General features: G+C 30.6%; 2 protein-coding genes across 4 annotated transcripts in view; one reads left to right on the plus strand and one right to left on the minus strand.

Annotated features, from left to right (window-relative positions):
- Nucleotides 1–1,049: 1,049 nt before the first annotated feature.
- Nucleotides 1,050–9,994, plus strand: Herc4 (HECT and RLD domain containing E3 ubiquitin ligase 4). Its single transcript, XM_076792187.1, has 19 exons — nucleotides 1,050–1,179; nucleotides 1,651–1,733; nucleotides 3,746–3,941; nucleotides 4,020–4,130; nucleotides 4,209–4,337; nucleotides 4,419–4,694; nucleotides 4,762–4,913; nucleotides 5,709–5,825; nucleotides 5,899–6,165; nucleotides 6,291–6,418; nucleotides 6,522–6,690; nucleotides 6,770–7,069; nucleotides 7,160–7,342; nucleotides 7,426–7,509; nucleotides 7,581–7,769; nucleotides 8,056–8,366; nucleotides 8,448–8,597; nucleotides 8,675–9,014; nucleotides 9,098–9,994. Exons 2-19 carry the CDS (start codon nucleotides 1,731–1,733, stop codon nucleotides 9,248–9,250), a joined length of 3,258 nt encoding a protein of 1,085 aa, XP_076648302.1. The 5' UTR covers nucleotides 1,050–1,179; nucleotides 1,651–1,730; the 3' UTR covers nucleotides 9,251–9,994.
- Nucleotides 9,987–15,792, minus strand: part of LOC143356470 (uncharacterized) — a 42,867-nt gene continuing 37,061 nt past the window's right edge. For 2 of the 3 annotated variants that reach the window (XM_076792188.1, XM_076792189.1), the window contains 3 exons: nucleotides 13,488–13,772; nucleotides 11,798–11,911; nucleotides 9,987–11,420 (listed from right to left, as the gene is read on the minus strand). In XM_076792188.1, the coding sequence (XP_076648303.1) occupies nucleotides 11,142–11,420; nucleotides 11,798–11,911; nucleotides 13,488–13,772 (678 nt within the window). In that variant the 3' untranslated portion in view covers nucleotides 9,987–11,141. The remainder of the gene's footprint in view (nucleotides 11,421–11,797; nucleotides 11,912–13,487; nucleotides 13,773–15,792) is intronic. The other variant, XM_076792190.1, reaches the window with a different exon arrangement.

The following is a 15,792-nucleotide window of genomic DNA, read 5'->3' on the forward strand; positions in this document are numbered from 1 at the left end:
CCGTAATCTTCTGTGCTGTGATTGTAGCGCGCTATTCAAATAATGATTTAGTGCTTGCTTAGTATTTATTTTATTACTTAAAATTAGATACTTTCTTAGTATCTTTCTTTCTTAGTATCTGTTAATATACATGTACTTCAGTATTGGCACACAGTCTACTTATAAGTAGATTGCGGATTTCATGCATTTATCATAAAATTGATTAGATGAAATTTAAAATAGCAGGAAAATTAAAAGAATTTAATCATGTCAATACATTATTTTGAATCTATTAAAATTGTTCAAGCAAGAAGGAATTTTCTATTTGATTTTACTATTGTTTATATTATTATTTATTTTATACAGACAATACATTTGTGTGTAATCCCTTATTGTTTACAACAGTTTACAATCTGTCTGGCATGGAATCCACTAATCTTTTCGTAGTTTCTGCACTGATTTTATTTCATTCTTTTTTGTTTTCTAGGATACACACGTATACTAATAAAAGTATTGTTCTCCAATATCTTCTACTTCATTTTTCATTTCATATATTCTCATACCTCCTTCTTAAGTCGAATGTAACCAGACAAAATTTTTGCCAACGATACTGATTATGCGATAACTAAAAAATTTTGTTCTCATGAATAATTATTATTGGAAACCAAAATTCCGGTCATCGATAAAGATTACTGGTAACCGAAAAAAATTTCAGTATTGGTTATTAGCAACAAAAAAAAATATTAATCATTTAAAATGGTTATTCGTAATCAGAATATTAAAAATTACTATTTTTTAATAATTTTAGTTATTGGAAAATTCCTTTAAAATTTATTGATAAATGGAATTCATTTAAATAAACAATAACTGTTATTTTGGACCTCTCGTATTTCCAAGAAAATTGCTAATTGAATACTCGCGCATTATCGAGTAAATCAATCAAAAGCGATTGATGCTTCACGGGCACCAACCTAGTCCAAGAAATGTAAGTGCAATTTACCAAATAAGAATACAACTGGAATCAACTGGGATTCAACAAATTGTACCCTAGATTATTTCATGCTAAATATTGGAATCTTGTAATAGTGACAAAAGTTATCTCTCTTCTAACAAATAAATCGTATTATGTTAAAAAAGGTTTTTACTTATTTTAGTATTTGTATTTAACATGTTTGAATAAAAATTGTACCTTAGAGAAATGTAAGTAACGAGTGAAACCGTATTAGTAGTGACATATTTGCCTACGAAAAATAAATATTATTCCATTAATAAATGAAATTTGCTTCATTTCACTTTTTAGTTCGCTTTTTCGTTGTTAGTCTGTTATTTCACCATGAAATACTATCATGTTCCGAGCTATTTAAATTCTCTTTGTTTTTCTTAACCTAATCCGACGAAATTCCGTTTATGACAGTCAAAACAGGTACAATGGTAATTTATCGCAATGTCATCATTAATTTCAGACAATGCTTCTGAATCTTGTTAAAAACGGTAAAAATATGAACTCTTCCCAAATCTATTTATTTTAATGTCACTTAATTTATTTTCTATTAACATATAAATTTATAAAATTAAAAAAAAAGCGATATGTAAAAATAATGTTCTTTTCTTAATTAATATAGTGTTAATATTAATTGGACATCAAACTATTACAAAGAACGTTATTTTTAGGACATTCCACGTGTTTTTCATAAATAGCATGTCCTATCCACACTTCTGATGCTTTTAGTTTGAGAGAAACAGAAAAAAATATGGTTAGTTACTAATACATATTTTCATACAAAAATCTTCACAAATACTCATTACATTGCTATAGAATTGAAAAAGTATGTATAATTGCATGTACATTATTAATTTGAAATTTTATTTATAAGCTTGGATCATATCCTATTTATATATCTACATAATATACATATAACAGACTAGACATAGAAAACAATAGCATGGGTATAAATACTGTTTATTAAGTATTAATATTATCTATTATATATTCAATACAGTAATAAATAATACTTGATTTTTTCCTAAATTCATGTAAGTTTAAGGCTGTATAAATAACATTGATCTACTAGATTAAAATTGTTTAGTTCTGTTTTTAATATAGTAAAACATATATGAAATTTATTCCCACACAAATTCTTCTTTTCAAATTTGTTTACTATTTAGGTCACCTTCGTTGTATAATTTTTTTCCATTCTTTGATGCAGTTCTTTAATTTTCTGTCCTTTCCGCTTTCTTTTTTCATTGTTTTTTACATAGTATTTCTTATTTCTTTCTAATCCTATGTTAAAATGTACTCAATGTATGAGGGTGTTTTACCTAAAATGTCTCCTTTGCTTGTAATGGTACAGAAAATATGTTACGAAGAAACAAAATGTTGTAACGAATGTTTTTCTTCAAAGTTTATTTTGCCTTTAAGTTTCTTAACGTTTCTTTTACATATAAGTACATATTGTCTTCTAATAATTATAGCTAATGTTAACATATATTTTGAAGTGTAATCTTGTGCCATTCAAATGACTTTTGATTTAATGACTAAATTTTAAGGAAAGATATTTATGTCTAATCTGGCTCTCCTTTGTTACCTTTCTTTATTCATCCTATTGTCTAATTATTTACTTTATGAGCATATGTCATAATTTTTAGTAGCATTACGAAGAGCAGCTATTGTTTTAACAGCATGAATGTTTAAAAACATGTTAGCTTAATTCAAATATCACAATCTTAATTTTTTAATTTGGTGGAATGAATTAAATATTAACTACTATTACTGATGAAGAAACAAGATCTATTTGTTAATTACCTTTTAAGGCGGATTATAGAGATTTTTGCAGAACAATGAATTCTTGACTGTGACAGGAGTTATTTATGGCTCAAAGCAATAATTTTAAATGATGCATTCTGTTCTTAATCATTTGTTTCATTACAATGTTATTTATTTGATTCGTTTCATCCATTACCTATTATAGTAGAATGAAATTGTAAATACAAATTAATTTGTAGTGTGCATTGAACATTATAGTATTCTAATCCATTTTGTAAGATTTATTAAGTCATGCATGGGACAAATACTCTATACTTATTTTGTAAGAACTTGTGTTCTATTAGTTTATTTATAAAAATTATTATTAGAATTTATTAAAATATAAATTTTGTGACTTTTAATACATTTATGTATAATATATTTGTTTTAACTAAAAATCCATATTATAAAGGTACTACAATTAAAAAAGGGATCGTTACAATAAGTTTCACCAGTGTGTGAGTTTCATTGATTACGTATAATACCATCCATAACATTTTATATGATTTTGTTTTTGAAAATTGTCATTTTTCATTGTATGAAATTCTGTATTTGTTGTTTTATTGAACGGTTTAAAATTAAATTGGCTGTTAGAATTATTTATTTATATTTTCATACACTACTAAGTGTATAAATAGTAAATTTGTGTAACAGTTGTAGTCTACTGTTATACAAAGTACAATACTTATATTCTAGGAAATGTAGATGAATAAATTTTGGAAAAAGATTATAATGTTAACATGTACTATTTAATAAGATTGAAGTAGTTTTAATTGCATCCTTTTTTAGAATTCACAATTTCAAAGGTGATTTGAAACAGAATTGTATACAGTGTGTGGTTTAATGAGTTAAAAATTTAAACAGTTCTTATGTTATTGTGACTGTAATCTTCATTGTTATAAAATTATATGATTCCAACACAAATATGGATATTATTTTATTGTTATATTGTTATGTACATAGGAAAACTGGTCAAAAAAACGACGTTTGGCTTCTGAGCCTCTTGTAGCAGTAGAAAATTCTTTTAAAAAGTTGGCCAAAGATATGTTTTGCTGGGGGAGTACTATACATGGAGAATTAGGTTTGGGTGGTATAGAAGATGAAAACATTTTATCCCCCCGGGAAGTTGACTTTATAAAAGCTGCAGAAATTGAACAAAGTAAGGATTTGATCATAAAATGAGACACATTTAAATGTATGTATAGAATTCGCACGTTTTAATATAATTTTCATACAGTTGCGTGTGGTGAGAATTTCACAGTAGTTGTTACACAACATGGACAAATATATTCATGTGGTAATAACGATTATGGCCAACTTGGTCATGAGAAGGGAATGAAAAGATTGCGTAAGTATCAGGAAACAAATAGTACAAATCATTAAGGTAATTTTATATACTTTATTATAAAAATTGTTTTATGTTTAGAATTGGTTGATGCGCCTGGTTTAAATGTACTAGTATTTAAGAAAGTAACTTGTGGAGCACACCACACGTTAGCAGTAAACGAATGGGGCCAGTTGTTCAGTTGGGGTTCCAATGCAGATGGTCAATTAGGTATCATCAAAATCATTGTTGTGATGTTTTAGAAAACTTTCAAATAGTTATAACAGTGTATTTATTGCAACTTAAATTCAGGTTTAGACTCTAAAACTGTTATGGAATGTACACCACGTATGGTAAAAGTACTATGTACAAGTACAATTGTGCAAGTAGCTTGTGGTGTGAAACACACGCTCGCATTGACAAATAATGGTGAATTATACAGTTGGGGTTCTAATAACGAAGGTCAACTTGGATTAGGTTCTAAAGTTGAAAATGAAAGAAAACCTAAACTTATTAATGGTTTAGATGGCATTCCTATTGCTCACATTGCTTGTGGTGGATATCACAGTATAGTTATATCTAAATCAGGTAAAATAATAAACACAGATGGAAATAGTTGTGATAAGTTACTAAAACTGACTAAATTTTTCTGTAGGTGCTGTATTTGGATGGGGTAAAAATACATTTGGTCAGTTGGGTTTAAATGACACACAGGACAGGAATGTTCCATGTCAGTTAAAAACGTTACAAAATACAAAAGTGTGTTACGCAGCTTGCGGTGAAGATTTTTCTGTATTTTTAACGATTGTAAGTATTTTCCCTAGTATTATTAAGTGTTACAAATACCGTTAAAGAATGTGTATCTAAAAATCGGTGCTCGAAAACAGTTATAATATTAGTTTTGACCCTTAAAACAGTTCTGAAGAATCTTTATTTCGGATATCTGTTACGAAGAAACGAAATCTCCATATGTATCTGTTTTGATTATGGTTCTTATTTCGGTTTCCAACAGTTATTTTTTCGGTTCTATTTTCTTGCCTCAAATTTTCTGTATTTCATATCTCGAATTATTATAACTGTATTTAGTTATACAAAAAGGAGAAACATTTGTACAGGGTGTTAAATAATGAGCAGTTGTTGACTTTAAAAAAATGATTAACAATCTAGAACGGATTATCATTACTTTTTTTACACCCTGCATAAATGTTTCTCCTTTTTTTATAACTATTTTATAAAATATATGTACCACATATACAGTAAAATGCAATTATAATAATTCGACATGTCAATTATGCGAAACTTGATTTGAGAATTGATTTTATAATTGTAAGAATCGGTACACAATAGAACCGAAAAAGTAACTGTTTGTATCCGATATAAGAATCAAAATAAGAACTGTAATTGAAACAGACATTAGCTGGAAATTTCGATTGTGCGTAATAAAACAGTTATTCAAAATAAAAGTTCTTCACGTCTGTTTTAATCAAAATGTTTATATAACAGTTTTAAACAGTTCTTTTCGGAATCATTTCAAGTGCCATTAAAAATACAACAAAAATAGTAAGATAATCTTAAGACATTCTCTGTGTAAATGCGTTTTAGGATGGGGGAGTGTTCACTTGTGGTGCAGGAATGTATGGCCAATTGGGACATGGAAACAATTCAAATGAAATTTTACCTCGCCAAGTTATGGAGCTTATGGGTAGCATAGTTACACAGGTACTGATAATATTTGAGAGAAAAGGTTCAAATCCGTTATATGTGTATTACTTTCTAAATATTTCATTTAAAGGTTTCATGTGGAAAAAGGCATACATTGGCATTAGTATCGTCACAAGGTAGAGTTTATGCGTGGGGTTTAGGAGGAGCTGGACAATTAGGTAATCGCCTTACACGTACTGTAGCTGCACCACAAGTGTTAGAAGGCCCATGGACTGCGCCAAATGGTTCCATGCCAACGAATCTAGATAAAAAAATAGATTCCTATAAAATTGATTCCATCGTCAAACATGTTTTTACTGGTGGTGATCATTGTTTTGCAACAGTAGTTTCACGAAAGGTTAGTAAGCGATTTTATGAATATTTAATAAGGTAATAGTTAGAAAAATTAATATTGTATTAACTGGTGAGCGTAAAGTATTAACAACAATGTAATTTCTGTGGTACATATTAAAACTTTTGCAGAGTAATATACAGCCAGATGATTGTAGAAAATTAGAAACATCTTATAAAATTCTTGAAATAACTGAAGATCAATTGTTAGCATGTCAACGAATACCACCAAGCTCGCCTGTTGACCATGAACTTATGACGTGAGTAGAAAAGTTAGTACCTAAGATTGCTTCAAGCATCTAGGGTACTATCTGCTTTGTATAGTTATTTGGATAACAAACAGAAGTCATGTAAAAATTATAGATACTTGGAAACGGTATTCAAAAGTCAAGCCTGTGTAAATGGATCGTTTTTGCTTAACAATGATAATCACTATGGATGTTCTATTAATCAACATGGAGTTAATCTTAATGAAGCAAGTAGATTATTTGGAATCATTAGAGAATTGGATAACAGCACAATTCAAGAACTGGTATATGAGAAACTCAGTTTTATGAAACTTAAGTACTTAGAAAATCTAATTTACAACGGATTATTTATTCTCTCTTCAGATATTTACTTGCATATCAGACAGCTTGATTCCTTCCTTTGTTAGTTCATCATCCAAACTACATTGTCCGGAGTCTTTAAGAATCTACTTAATATTACCTTTGTATCATGGTTTTGTAAATCCCCTTAATTATAATTTATTGCATAAACCATTCTGCAAAGCTGTTTTAGCGTTAAGACCTGAGATTCTTGCAATAATAAGTCAGTGGTGGATCAAAGCGCCGTCATATTATTTTGAGAGATTGGTTAGAATTCATAAATCTGTTATTCTACATTACGTGAAACAATCTACTCCAAATATGGTAATTTACTTTGCTGATCCCAAAATATATGTTGCATGTCACAGTGTGTATGCATTTCTGTGACATTAAATTCCTCATATTGGTTTGTAGGGGGTGATGTGGGATTCCACGTTTCAACTTATATTAGATTTATTACGCTTGTTAAATAAATTAAACAATGAGGGTGAAGATGGTAACATAGTACCTTATTCTACATTTCATTTACCCGAACTAGTAGACTTTATAGACATTAGAAGCGACTATGTCAAATGGATTTCAGAAAAGGAATCTCCTGTATGTTACATATTCACAATGTAATTTAAGTTTTATCCAGTCACAATTAACAATCTCTTGAAAATTGACAACATTCTTTTTAGTCTCAGAAGGTGTTTTGTCACTATCCTTTTCTTCTTGATGCTCAAGCCAAGACTATATTACTTGAAACAGACCAGGCCATTCAGGTATGATGTAAATTGTAAATTAACTTTCTTTTTAACTTCCCCTAATAATTTTAATTCTTATTACATATTAGATGCAATCAGCAATGAATGAAGCTGCGACTCGAGCTGTAATGAATCAGATGTTTTTCGATCTATTCTCTGCAAATGCAGGTCCTCATATACAATTTGTAATATTAAACGTTTCGCGTGAAAGAATAGTTCAGGATACTCTTACCGAATTGTCTCAATATGATTCCAGTGACCTAAAGAAACCTCTTCGAGTGAGTATTGTGATTGTTAGATTGCGTATCCTCCTGTGAAATATAATTGAAGTATACTTATATACTATAATTGAAGTATACTTTATATTTTTGTATATTTCTTTTATCGGTGTTTTGATATGTTGTATACACTTCCATAGTCTAATGATTGTATTTTGAACATACTGTATACAGGGTGTCCCATTTAAATAGTAATATTATAGTTTGGGAAATAATTATGTGCAAAACTTCAAATGGGACACCCTGTATATAAAATTGTTATCTAATAGAATTATTATATTAATAGGTGAAATTTCACGGTGAGGAAGCAATGGACCAAGGCGGAGTTAGGAAAGAGTTTTTTATGCTCTTACTGAAAGAAATTTTAGACCCAAAATATGGTATGTTCAAGCAATACGATGAGACCAGAGTGATTTGGTTCAGCGAAGACTCATTTGAAGACGAGAACATGTATTTTTTAATTGGTATTCTTTGTGGACTGGTGATTTACAATTTCATTATTATTGATCTGCCATTTCCGTTAGCCTTATATAAAAAATTATTACATGAACCAGTTACACTAACCGATATAAAAGAAATGTCTCCAGTTCTCTACCGGTACGTTACGTTTAAAACAAAAATTTGTCTTGTTAAAATCTGTTTTTACAATATGTAATAAAATTATAAATTCCGTTTTAGGAGCATGCAAAGTATTCTAGATTACGAAGAGTCGGATTTCGAAGAAGTGTTTTGCTTGAACTTCGAAGTGATTAGAGAGGCATTTGGCGAAAGAAAGACATGCGAACTTATACCAGACGGCAGTAAAGTTCCTGTTACATTTAAAAATAAGTATGTTCATATTTCTTGGTGCATTTCATTTCGTCTCTTCTGATTTCAATTTTGAGACCATTGTTTTATGTATATAGAAATCAGTTCGTTGAGTTATATGTGGACTACATACTAAACAAATCAGTAGATCCTCACTTCCAGGCATTTTACAAAGGATTTCATAAAGTTTGTGGTGGTCGAGTGTTAGAATTATTTCATAGTAATGAATTAAAGGCTGTAGTAGTAGGTAATGAAGATTATGATTGGGAAGAGCTCGAAAAAAGTACCACGTATAAAGAAGGCTATTTAAAAAATGATCATACTATAGTACTGTTTTGGCAAGTATTTCGTGAATTGCCTTTAGAAGAAAAGAAAAAGTTTTTACTATTTTTAACTGGAAGCGACAGAATACCTATTCAAGGCATGAAGGCGATCAGGGTAGATACCGCAACTTATATGTCATATATTTCTATTATACACATTAATAGTTTTTTAATGAAGTAATTGTTTCTTCATTGCAGATCACAATTCAACCATTGAACGACGAACGTTTGTTACCAATTGCTCACACGTGCTTCAATTTACTTGACCTCCCACGGTACCAGACCAAAGAAAGACTACGATACAAGTTACTACAAGCCATACAACAAACCCATGGGTTTTCTTTAGTGTGAAATCTTTGTTATGTTTTATTTCCAGAACGCGTGCATAATACAAGATAATAAGGAAACTGAAATACATATTTAAAATCACGTGAAGCTTTATATGTATATTAGAAGAACCAAACAGATTTATATTACTGACTTTCTATTTATCTATCTTTTACTTAATTTATTATATTGTCTATTGGTTAAGCCATAAAGTGGAATATTTGAAACAGTAGAACAGCATTGTACGCTCTAATAGTGTATTTATGAAAATGTAGGTTTGGAATGACGAACTTCGTTCGAAAACCCAAGTATTATGCACGCCGCAGTTATTTAGATGCAAAGCTCTTTAAATGTTTAGAAAATCTGTTAACAATTTATTTTGATAACTTAAACTTTATATTAATATAATAATATATCTGACTTTTATAACAAGATGAACTCAGGGAAAATTATTAGTACCTAAAATATAATTAAAAACGTTATTATGTAAAATATAGACAACAAGTTATTTTGAACTAAAAAAGTGCTATCCGGAATATAAATACTGATTTTTATTGAAGAAGTTGAACTGTGTAAAGAAGTGGTCATCTTTTAGCATTTATTTATTAGAAAAAGTACTAAAGATTTTTTAAATATGATTTTTTAAACGCGTTTAACACTGATCTAGGAACTTTATGAAAGGATCCATATATTGTTAGCACATAAATCCATTTTGTACAATTATTGGTAAAGTAAATTAATAATAAAGTAAGTTAACTAATTTTTAAATTTGTAAGTATCCTTTATTTATACACATCAATATGTTACATTATTAAAAATGTTCTGTTAGTAATTTCATGAACATATAGTTGCCGAATCATTTTACAAAACTTTTCTCGATACAATTTTTCGTAATGTTTATTCGATTTTCGTTATTCGTTTAATAGTTTTTGTTTGTACAGTCGTAATGTTTCGTTTAGATTCTTATTTATACTTTATTTCACTCTTCCACGAGATAATTTAAGTTTTGCAACAAATATTATGTTTATCGTTAAATTAACAACAAGTGCACGATAAAAGTTTGTAATGCTACATTACTGATTAGCGTTCAATAAAAAGCAATCACTTGATCAGTCTCAGTATATACAAGTTATTGTTGAAATTCGAAATTCGAACAGAAAACATTTTAAGAACCTTAAAAATTATATCTCGTGAAAGTATAAAGCTAATTTCGGACGAAGAACTGGAAGAGCAAGAACACGTATTTACCCTGTAATCCATGTGCAGTCCTAAGCCCTATACATATAATAATAATCCTAATTAAAAGATATTTAAGTATATATAATGTTAGTTGGTCATTTACTTGGTTCTTCTCCTTCTTCTTTTCAATGTACAAATTTCGAAATCCAACGAGAACAGTCCTGAGTGATTTTGTATTGAATATATGTATATATGTAATGAGCGAAAAATATTCGTATAGCAAAAATATGAAAATTATAATTGCAATCAATTTTCAATGTGCATGGTTTTTAATCAAGATGGTGAACTTTCATTTTTCAATGTATTACAAGAGGGCCAAGAGATTAAAAGTAAACAACTTTTTTAACAGCACAAAGTGATGAAATAGTACCACAAACCATGTTATTTATTCTGATGTTTGATTTGTGACGGTTATGTGAAGTTAAATATATTCTTTTCGTAAATAATATACAATATCATCAACATATAGAAATATCTGGTGTAGAAGATATATAGATCCTTTTAATTTCACATGTTTACCATACAAACGTCTTCATATATATCTCACTACACAATCGAAATTTTGATTAATTTTCCATTTATATAAAAATTCTAATTAAAAGAATCGAAGTATTCATTACAAAATGTCAATCTCAGGACATTTAAAAGGAAGTAAATAATATTCAAGCAAGATTTGCTAATGCTGGTAGGAAGGAGTGAAATATTGAGTGCCTGGTGGAGCTCGGTAACCAGGGTATGTGCTGTTTAAGGCATGTTGAGCAAAGAAGCCGCTGTAGTCCTTGTGCACTCTGCGAGGTCTGCAGGCAGGACCTTTCGCCAAATCCATCCTGGCTTGGTTTTCAGCTGCTGTTTGAGCTTTCACTGATGGTGGTGGCCACTTTAGGTCTCCCCTCATGTTTCCACTAACTGGAGCTTTTGTTGCGGCGGGTTGTGCTTGGTAAACTGGAGCTGGTGCCTATAAGTATCATTGAAGCGAAACAAAGATCAGTATTAAATCCTACATTAAATTTTGGATTTATGAATTTCGTGTAAACGTTTGATTTGCATAATTCCCTTTTAATTGATGCAGTTCATTAAGACATTTTAATAATTCTAATAAATAAATAACGTAATCACAAAAAGTAATAGAACAGAATGGAAAATATGTTATTGAATAAATCTATGAAAAAATATCTTAATTTTATCTTTGAATTTTAATTTAAAAACGCTACGAACTTTCGTTCCAACACAATATTATGCTCGTTGCGTAGTTTTGTCATTGCAAAAAGTGGTAGTTTAATACAATAAAAATCTTGTTGTGTAAATTCATGATATTTAATATCTGATTCAAACCTGCGAGATTGGAGGCTCCGGTCGAAGTGTAATTGTGGATGGTGGTGCTTCGAACGCAACGGGGGTCGGATTCTGTGATTGTCGTTGTGACGAGTAAAGATCTTGTGGATGTTGCTGTAATCAACGATATAATTAAGAGCATTTTCTAATTATTATATAGTTCCTGAATTTTAAAACGAAATCTTTGTCTTCAAAATACACAGCTGTTGACTACACACTCTTTCCAGGACAGAGGAGGGAGGTACACAGAAAAAAATTCGAAAATGCAATAGTTTCCTGTTATCTCCTTGTCGAAGTGATCCACCTGTCGATTGAATTTATCAAAGTTTAGATTAAACCATAAGCAATGTCATTAGAACGTTTTTATTCTGATACACTGAGGGGGTGTGGATTTATTTTCATCAGAAGTCAGTGAGATTTTTCTTTGAAAATTAAACAAATACGAGTTGCAATAAAAATATCCAAATATTTCTCTATTTGATCCTATATTTTTATCAATAAATTACTATACAACGGTATTATGAAAAAGTAACGAACACGAAGAAATTATTTATCATTATCACGTGTAGTTCAAATTGCACGAATAGATTAGACTTTATCGTATCAGACAAACTGGTAATGAGTTTTAAAATGACATTGTTTATGGATTAAACTCTGTATATGCATAGGTGTCGATTTCAATGATAGTTTAAAACTTTCGTAGATGAATTTATTCCTTAAAAAATAATGTTATATTTAACGCAGCACGTTTATTATACTTTATTATACGCACGTTTATTGTTCAACACATTGATCATTCTGAAAAATTTTGTTAAAATATTGTTGATTTTAATTAAAAATAGATTTAAATATATAATATAAACTAATTTTTTTTTATCGTTTTGAATTTTAAAATTATACGAATAGGAAGAACACTATACGCTATATGTATACGTACATTGATATACGTAACTTTAACGCTGATGCGTCGAACAAATATTATTATAATTACGGTAAGAAATATCTTCTTTCAGATCATACAGCAAAATAATTTTCTATTGTGCGTTCAATTATGGTGATTTCGAAACTGATCACCGTGAGAAATGTTTTAAAATTTTTCAAAATATTTTTACACCTTAACATTTTCTTTCAAGTCACCATAGTCGTGGTAAAATGTATCTAATTTATGATAGAGGTCTAGAAATTATTATAAATTGACCTTTCATTTTATTTCATACAAATAGGTAGTGTATTAAAAATGGTCCGGGAAGGTCCATTTAAGGCCACGTAATTATCTCTTCGAATTATAATGGTGCAAACAAAGATAGACATACTTCAATGTCTATATCACTTGCATTTATCGATCGGTTACATAAATGTATTAATTGCAATGGAGAATAATTTGAGCATTATTTGCATCATTAAAAATCATTCACAGAGAACATCTCTTAGTTTTTTATTCAGGATTCAATTTTCTCTTCGTCCACAAGATTAAAATTAAACTTTTATAATGAAGAAACTCAAGGTGACCTGTGTATCTCAAAAAAAAGCAAAACAGAACGCTACTTTTGAGACCATGCAACTTTCGTTTCAATAATTTTTTTATATACCAAATAGTTTACAAGTAATTTAGATGGCACACTTAGCTGAATCACCCCTGATGTGTTTACAAGATGTGTAAGAATTCGACACCTATGCTTCAGTCACTTACCTGGGGTCGGTGATTTTGTTGCTGTGGGCTAGACCAGGAGACGGGATGAATCGGTTGCTGCAATATCGGAGATGTCGCAGGAGGTGTTACAGGTGCCCAACCCTTCGGCGCAAATTGTTGATGGAAGAGCGAAGGCTGACGTAGAGTTCCACCAGGACTAACCGGCGACGGGGATGACGGGACAGCACTCTGTGTCGACGAACGAGCGATCGTCGACGGTGGTTGAGGTGATGAACCTGACGAGGGACTGCTCTGGTACGAGGCGAACTCACCGATTCCACGGGTCTTTTCAAGGGAAAACAGAGGCTTTTGTATAGGAGATGCCGTATCGAACGATCAACTTGAGCTATTTGGCAATTTTGTCAAGTTTTATCATTCTCTGATATCCTTTTGATTCAAATATCTTCTTTTAGGGAACTCTAGACTCGGTATATCCGCCTCGATAGTGACAGTAGTGTAGTCAACCGCGTCGTCAAGCGTTACAGTTTGTATGTACATCTATACAACACTAGAGGAAAATCTCAGCATTGTACAATTGTCCAGGTATATTCAATTAAACAGTACATTTTTGTGTGTACAGTCAGTCTCGTAATTGATGCCGCACTCTTTAAATCAGAATAACTTTTTTCACAATAATTGGAACAAACGACTTAATTTTTTCTACTAAACTAGATGGATTAGTTGACTAGAAGTCCTGTAATTGAAATTTTGGAAAAATTGCGTTTAGTCGAAATCACGAAAACAATAGTAAACGTTGCTTTTTGCAATATATTTATTTGAGCTTGTAACCAAAATTTAAACAATGTGTTTAGTAGACCCGCATAAGCTATATACATGCTGGAAATTTCATCGAAATTGGCCAATTGTTTTATGAGTTATAAACGATTAAAAATGGTGAAAATTACAGTTTTGATCATTTATAACTCATAAACAAATTGACCAATTTTTGATGAAATTTTCGACATATGTACAACTTATGCGAATCTACAAAACACATTGTTCAAATTTTCGTTACAAGCCCAAATAAAGATGTTGTGGAGAGCAACTTTCACATTTTTTTTTTTCGTAATTCCGACTAAACGCAATTTTTCCAAAACTTTCATTACATGGCATCTAGTTATCTAATCCTTCTGGCTTGGTAGAAAAAGTGAAGTTGTTAGTTTATTCATAAAAACGTTCTTCTGGATTAAAGTGTGTGCTGTTAATTATTTCACTGACTGTATTCATATTTTATATGTTCTAGTTTGTTCTTGTTTATTAGGTAATAATAAGTGATAATGCGAATAAAGATATAAAAAGTAATTTCAAATATTTGGAAGTATTTTTTGTATGACTTCTTCAAGAAATTTCTTGTTATCATTTTAATCCACTCACCGGTTGAGTACATTTGATTCCTGTAAATTATGAAACGAAGAAGTAAAATATAATAAATGGATATTACATATTCCGAAAGGCACCGGTAGCCGTCGATATGAAAGGAGCATGTTATGAAGAATGTGGAAGAACTCCAAATATAAAATTTTAACTTCGGGAATTCACCCGTTTAAATGATACAGACACTTTAGAGGAAGCCGCTCAATCACTGTGATCGTTTGCTTCGACATGTTATCGTATTGTTTCACGAATTTGTTTAAATAGAAAGTCGTCTATTGTTTTGGGAGAAGGGCTGCCGCACCTAACTCAAACCTAACATTGTTTATTTTTAATATTGTTACATTGTTAAGTATAGTGAAGTATACGGTCTGGAATAGCTAAAAGTGAAAAATCCATGTGAAATGTGAAACACTGTCAGCGTAATCGGGCCGGCTCTCTCTACCCCCTCCCCGACCTAATCCCAACCAATTTGAATTATACCCACTCCTTGAGATTCTGAGAGTATGTGATTCTGCATATTCGTTATTAACAAAGTAACTTATATATGTTATTCATACCTTGTATTACGCGGGTCTGTAAAATGTGCAGGATCTGTGCAAAGATGTGCAGGATCCATTCTAGTAGCAGCAACAGTTTTTTGAAAATATCTCAGAAACTAAAGCCGAGCGACGGCAACTTATATAGGAAAAAGTTGTTCAGAATAATGACCTCGACAATATATTTCAAGGTCAACAAAATCGGTGAGGTGTACCTTTTTCTGTATAATTACAGAAAAACTTACTTTGTAAAAAGTTCACACGGTATATAGAGCGATCACATCATGCTAACACAACGCACGCCCCGGACGTGCACGTATAGGCAAAATTCAAAGGTGTAGTAGTTACAGTTTTTCGCGAATATCTTCGAAACTATGGCTGAGCGGCGGTTACAT

Source organism: Halictus rubicundus, chromosome 8, assembly GCF_050948215.1.
Source record: "Halictus rubicundus isolate RS-2024b chromosome 8, iyHalRubi1_principal, whole genome shotgun sequence".
Classification (NCBI taxonomy): Eukaryota; Metazoa; Arthropoda; class Insecta; order Hymenoptera; family Halictidae; genus Halictus; species Halictus rubicundus.

What these genes read in the sequence shown, in the direction of transcription:
- Herc4 (XM_076792187.1), top strand. An exon ending in GAAGGGAATGAAAAGATTGC is followed by an intron (nt 4,131 to 4,208) that starts GTAAGTATCAGG and finishes TTTTATGTTTAG; the next exon opens with AATTGGTTGATGCGCCTGGT. An exon ending in TGGGTAGCATAGTTACACAG is followed by an intron (nt 5,826 to 5,898) that starts GTACTGATAATA and finishes TTTCATTTAAAG; the next exon opens with GTTTCATGTGGAAAAAGGCA.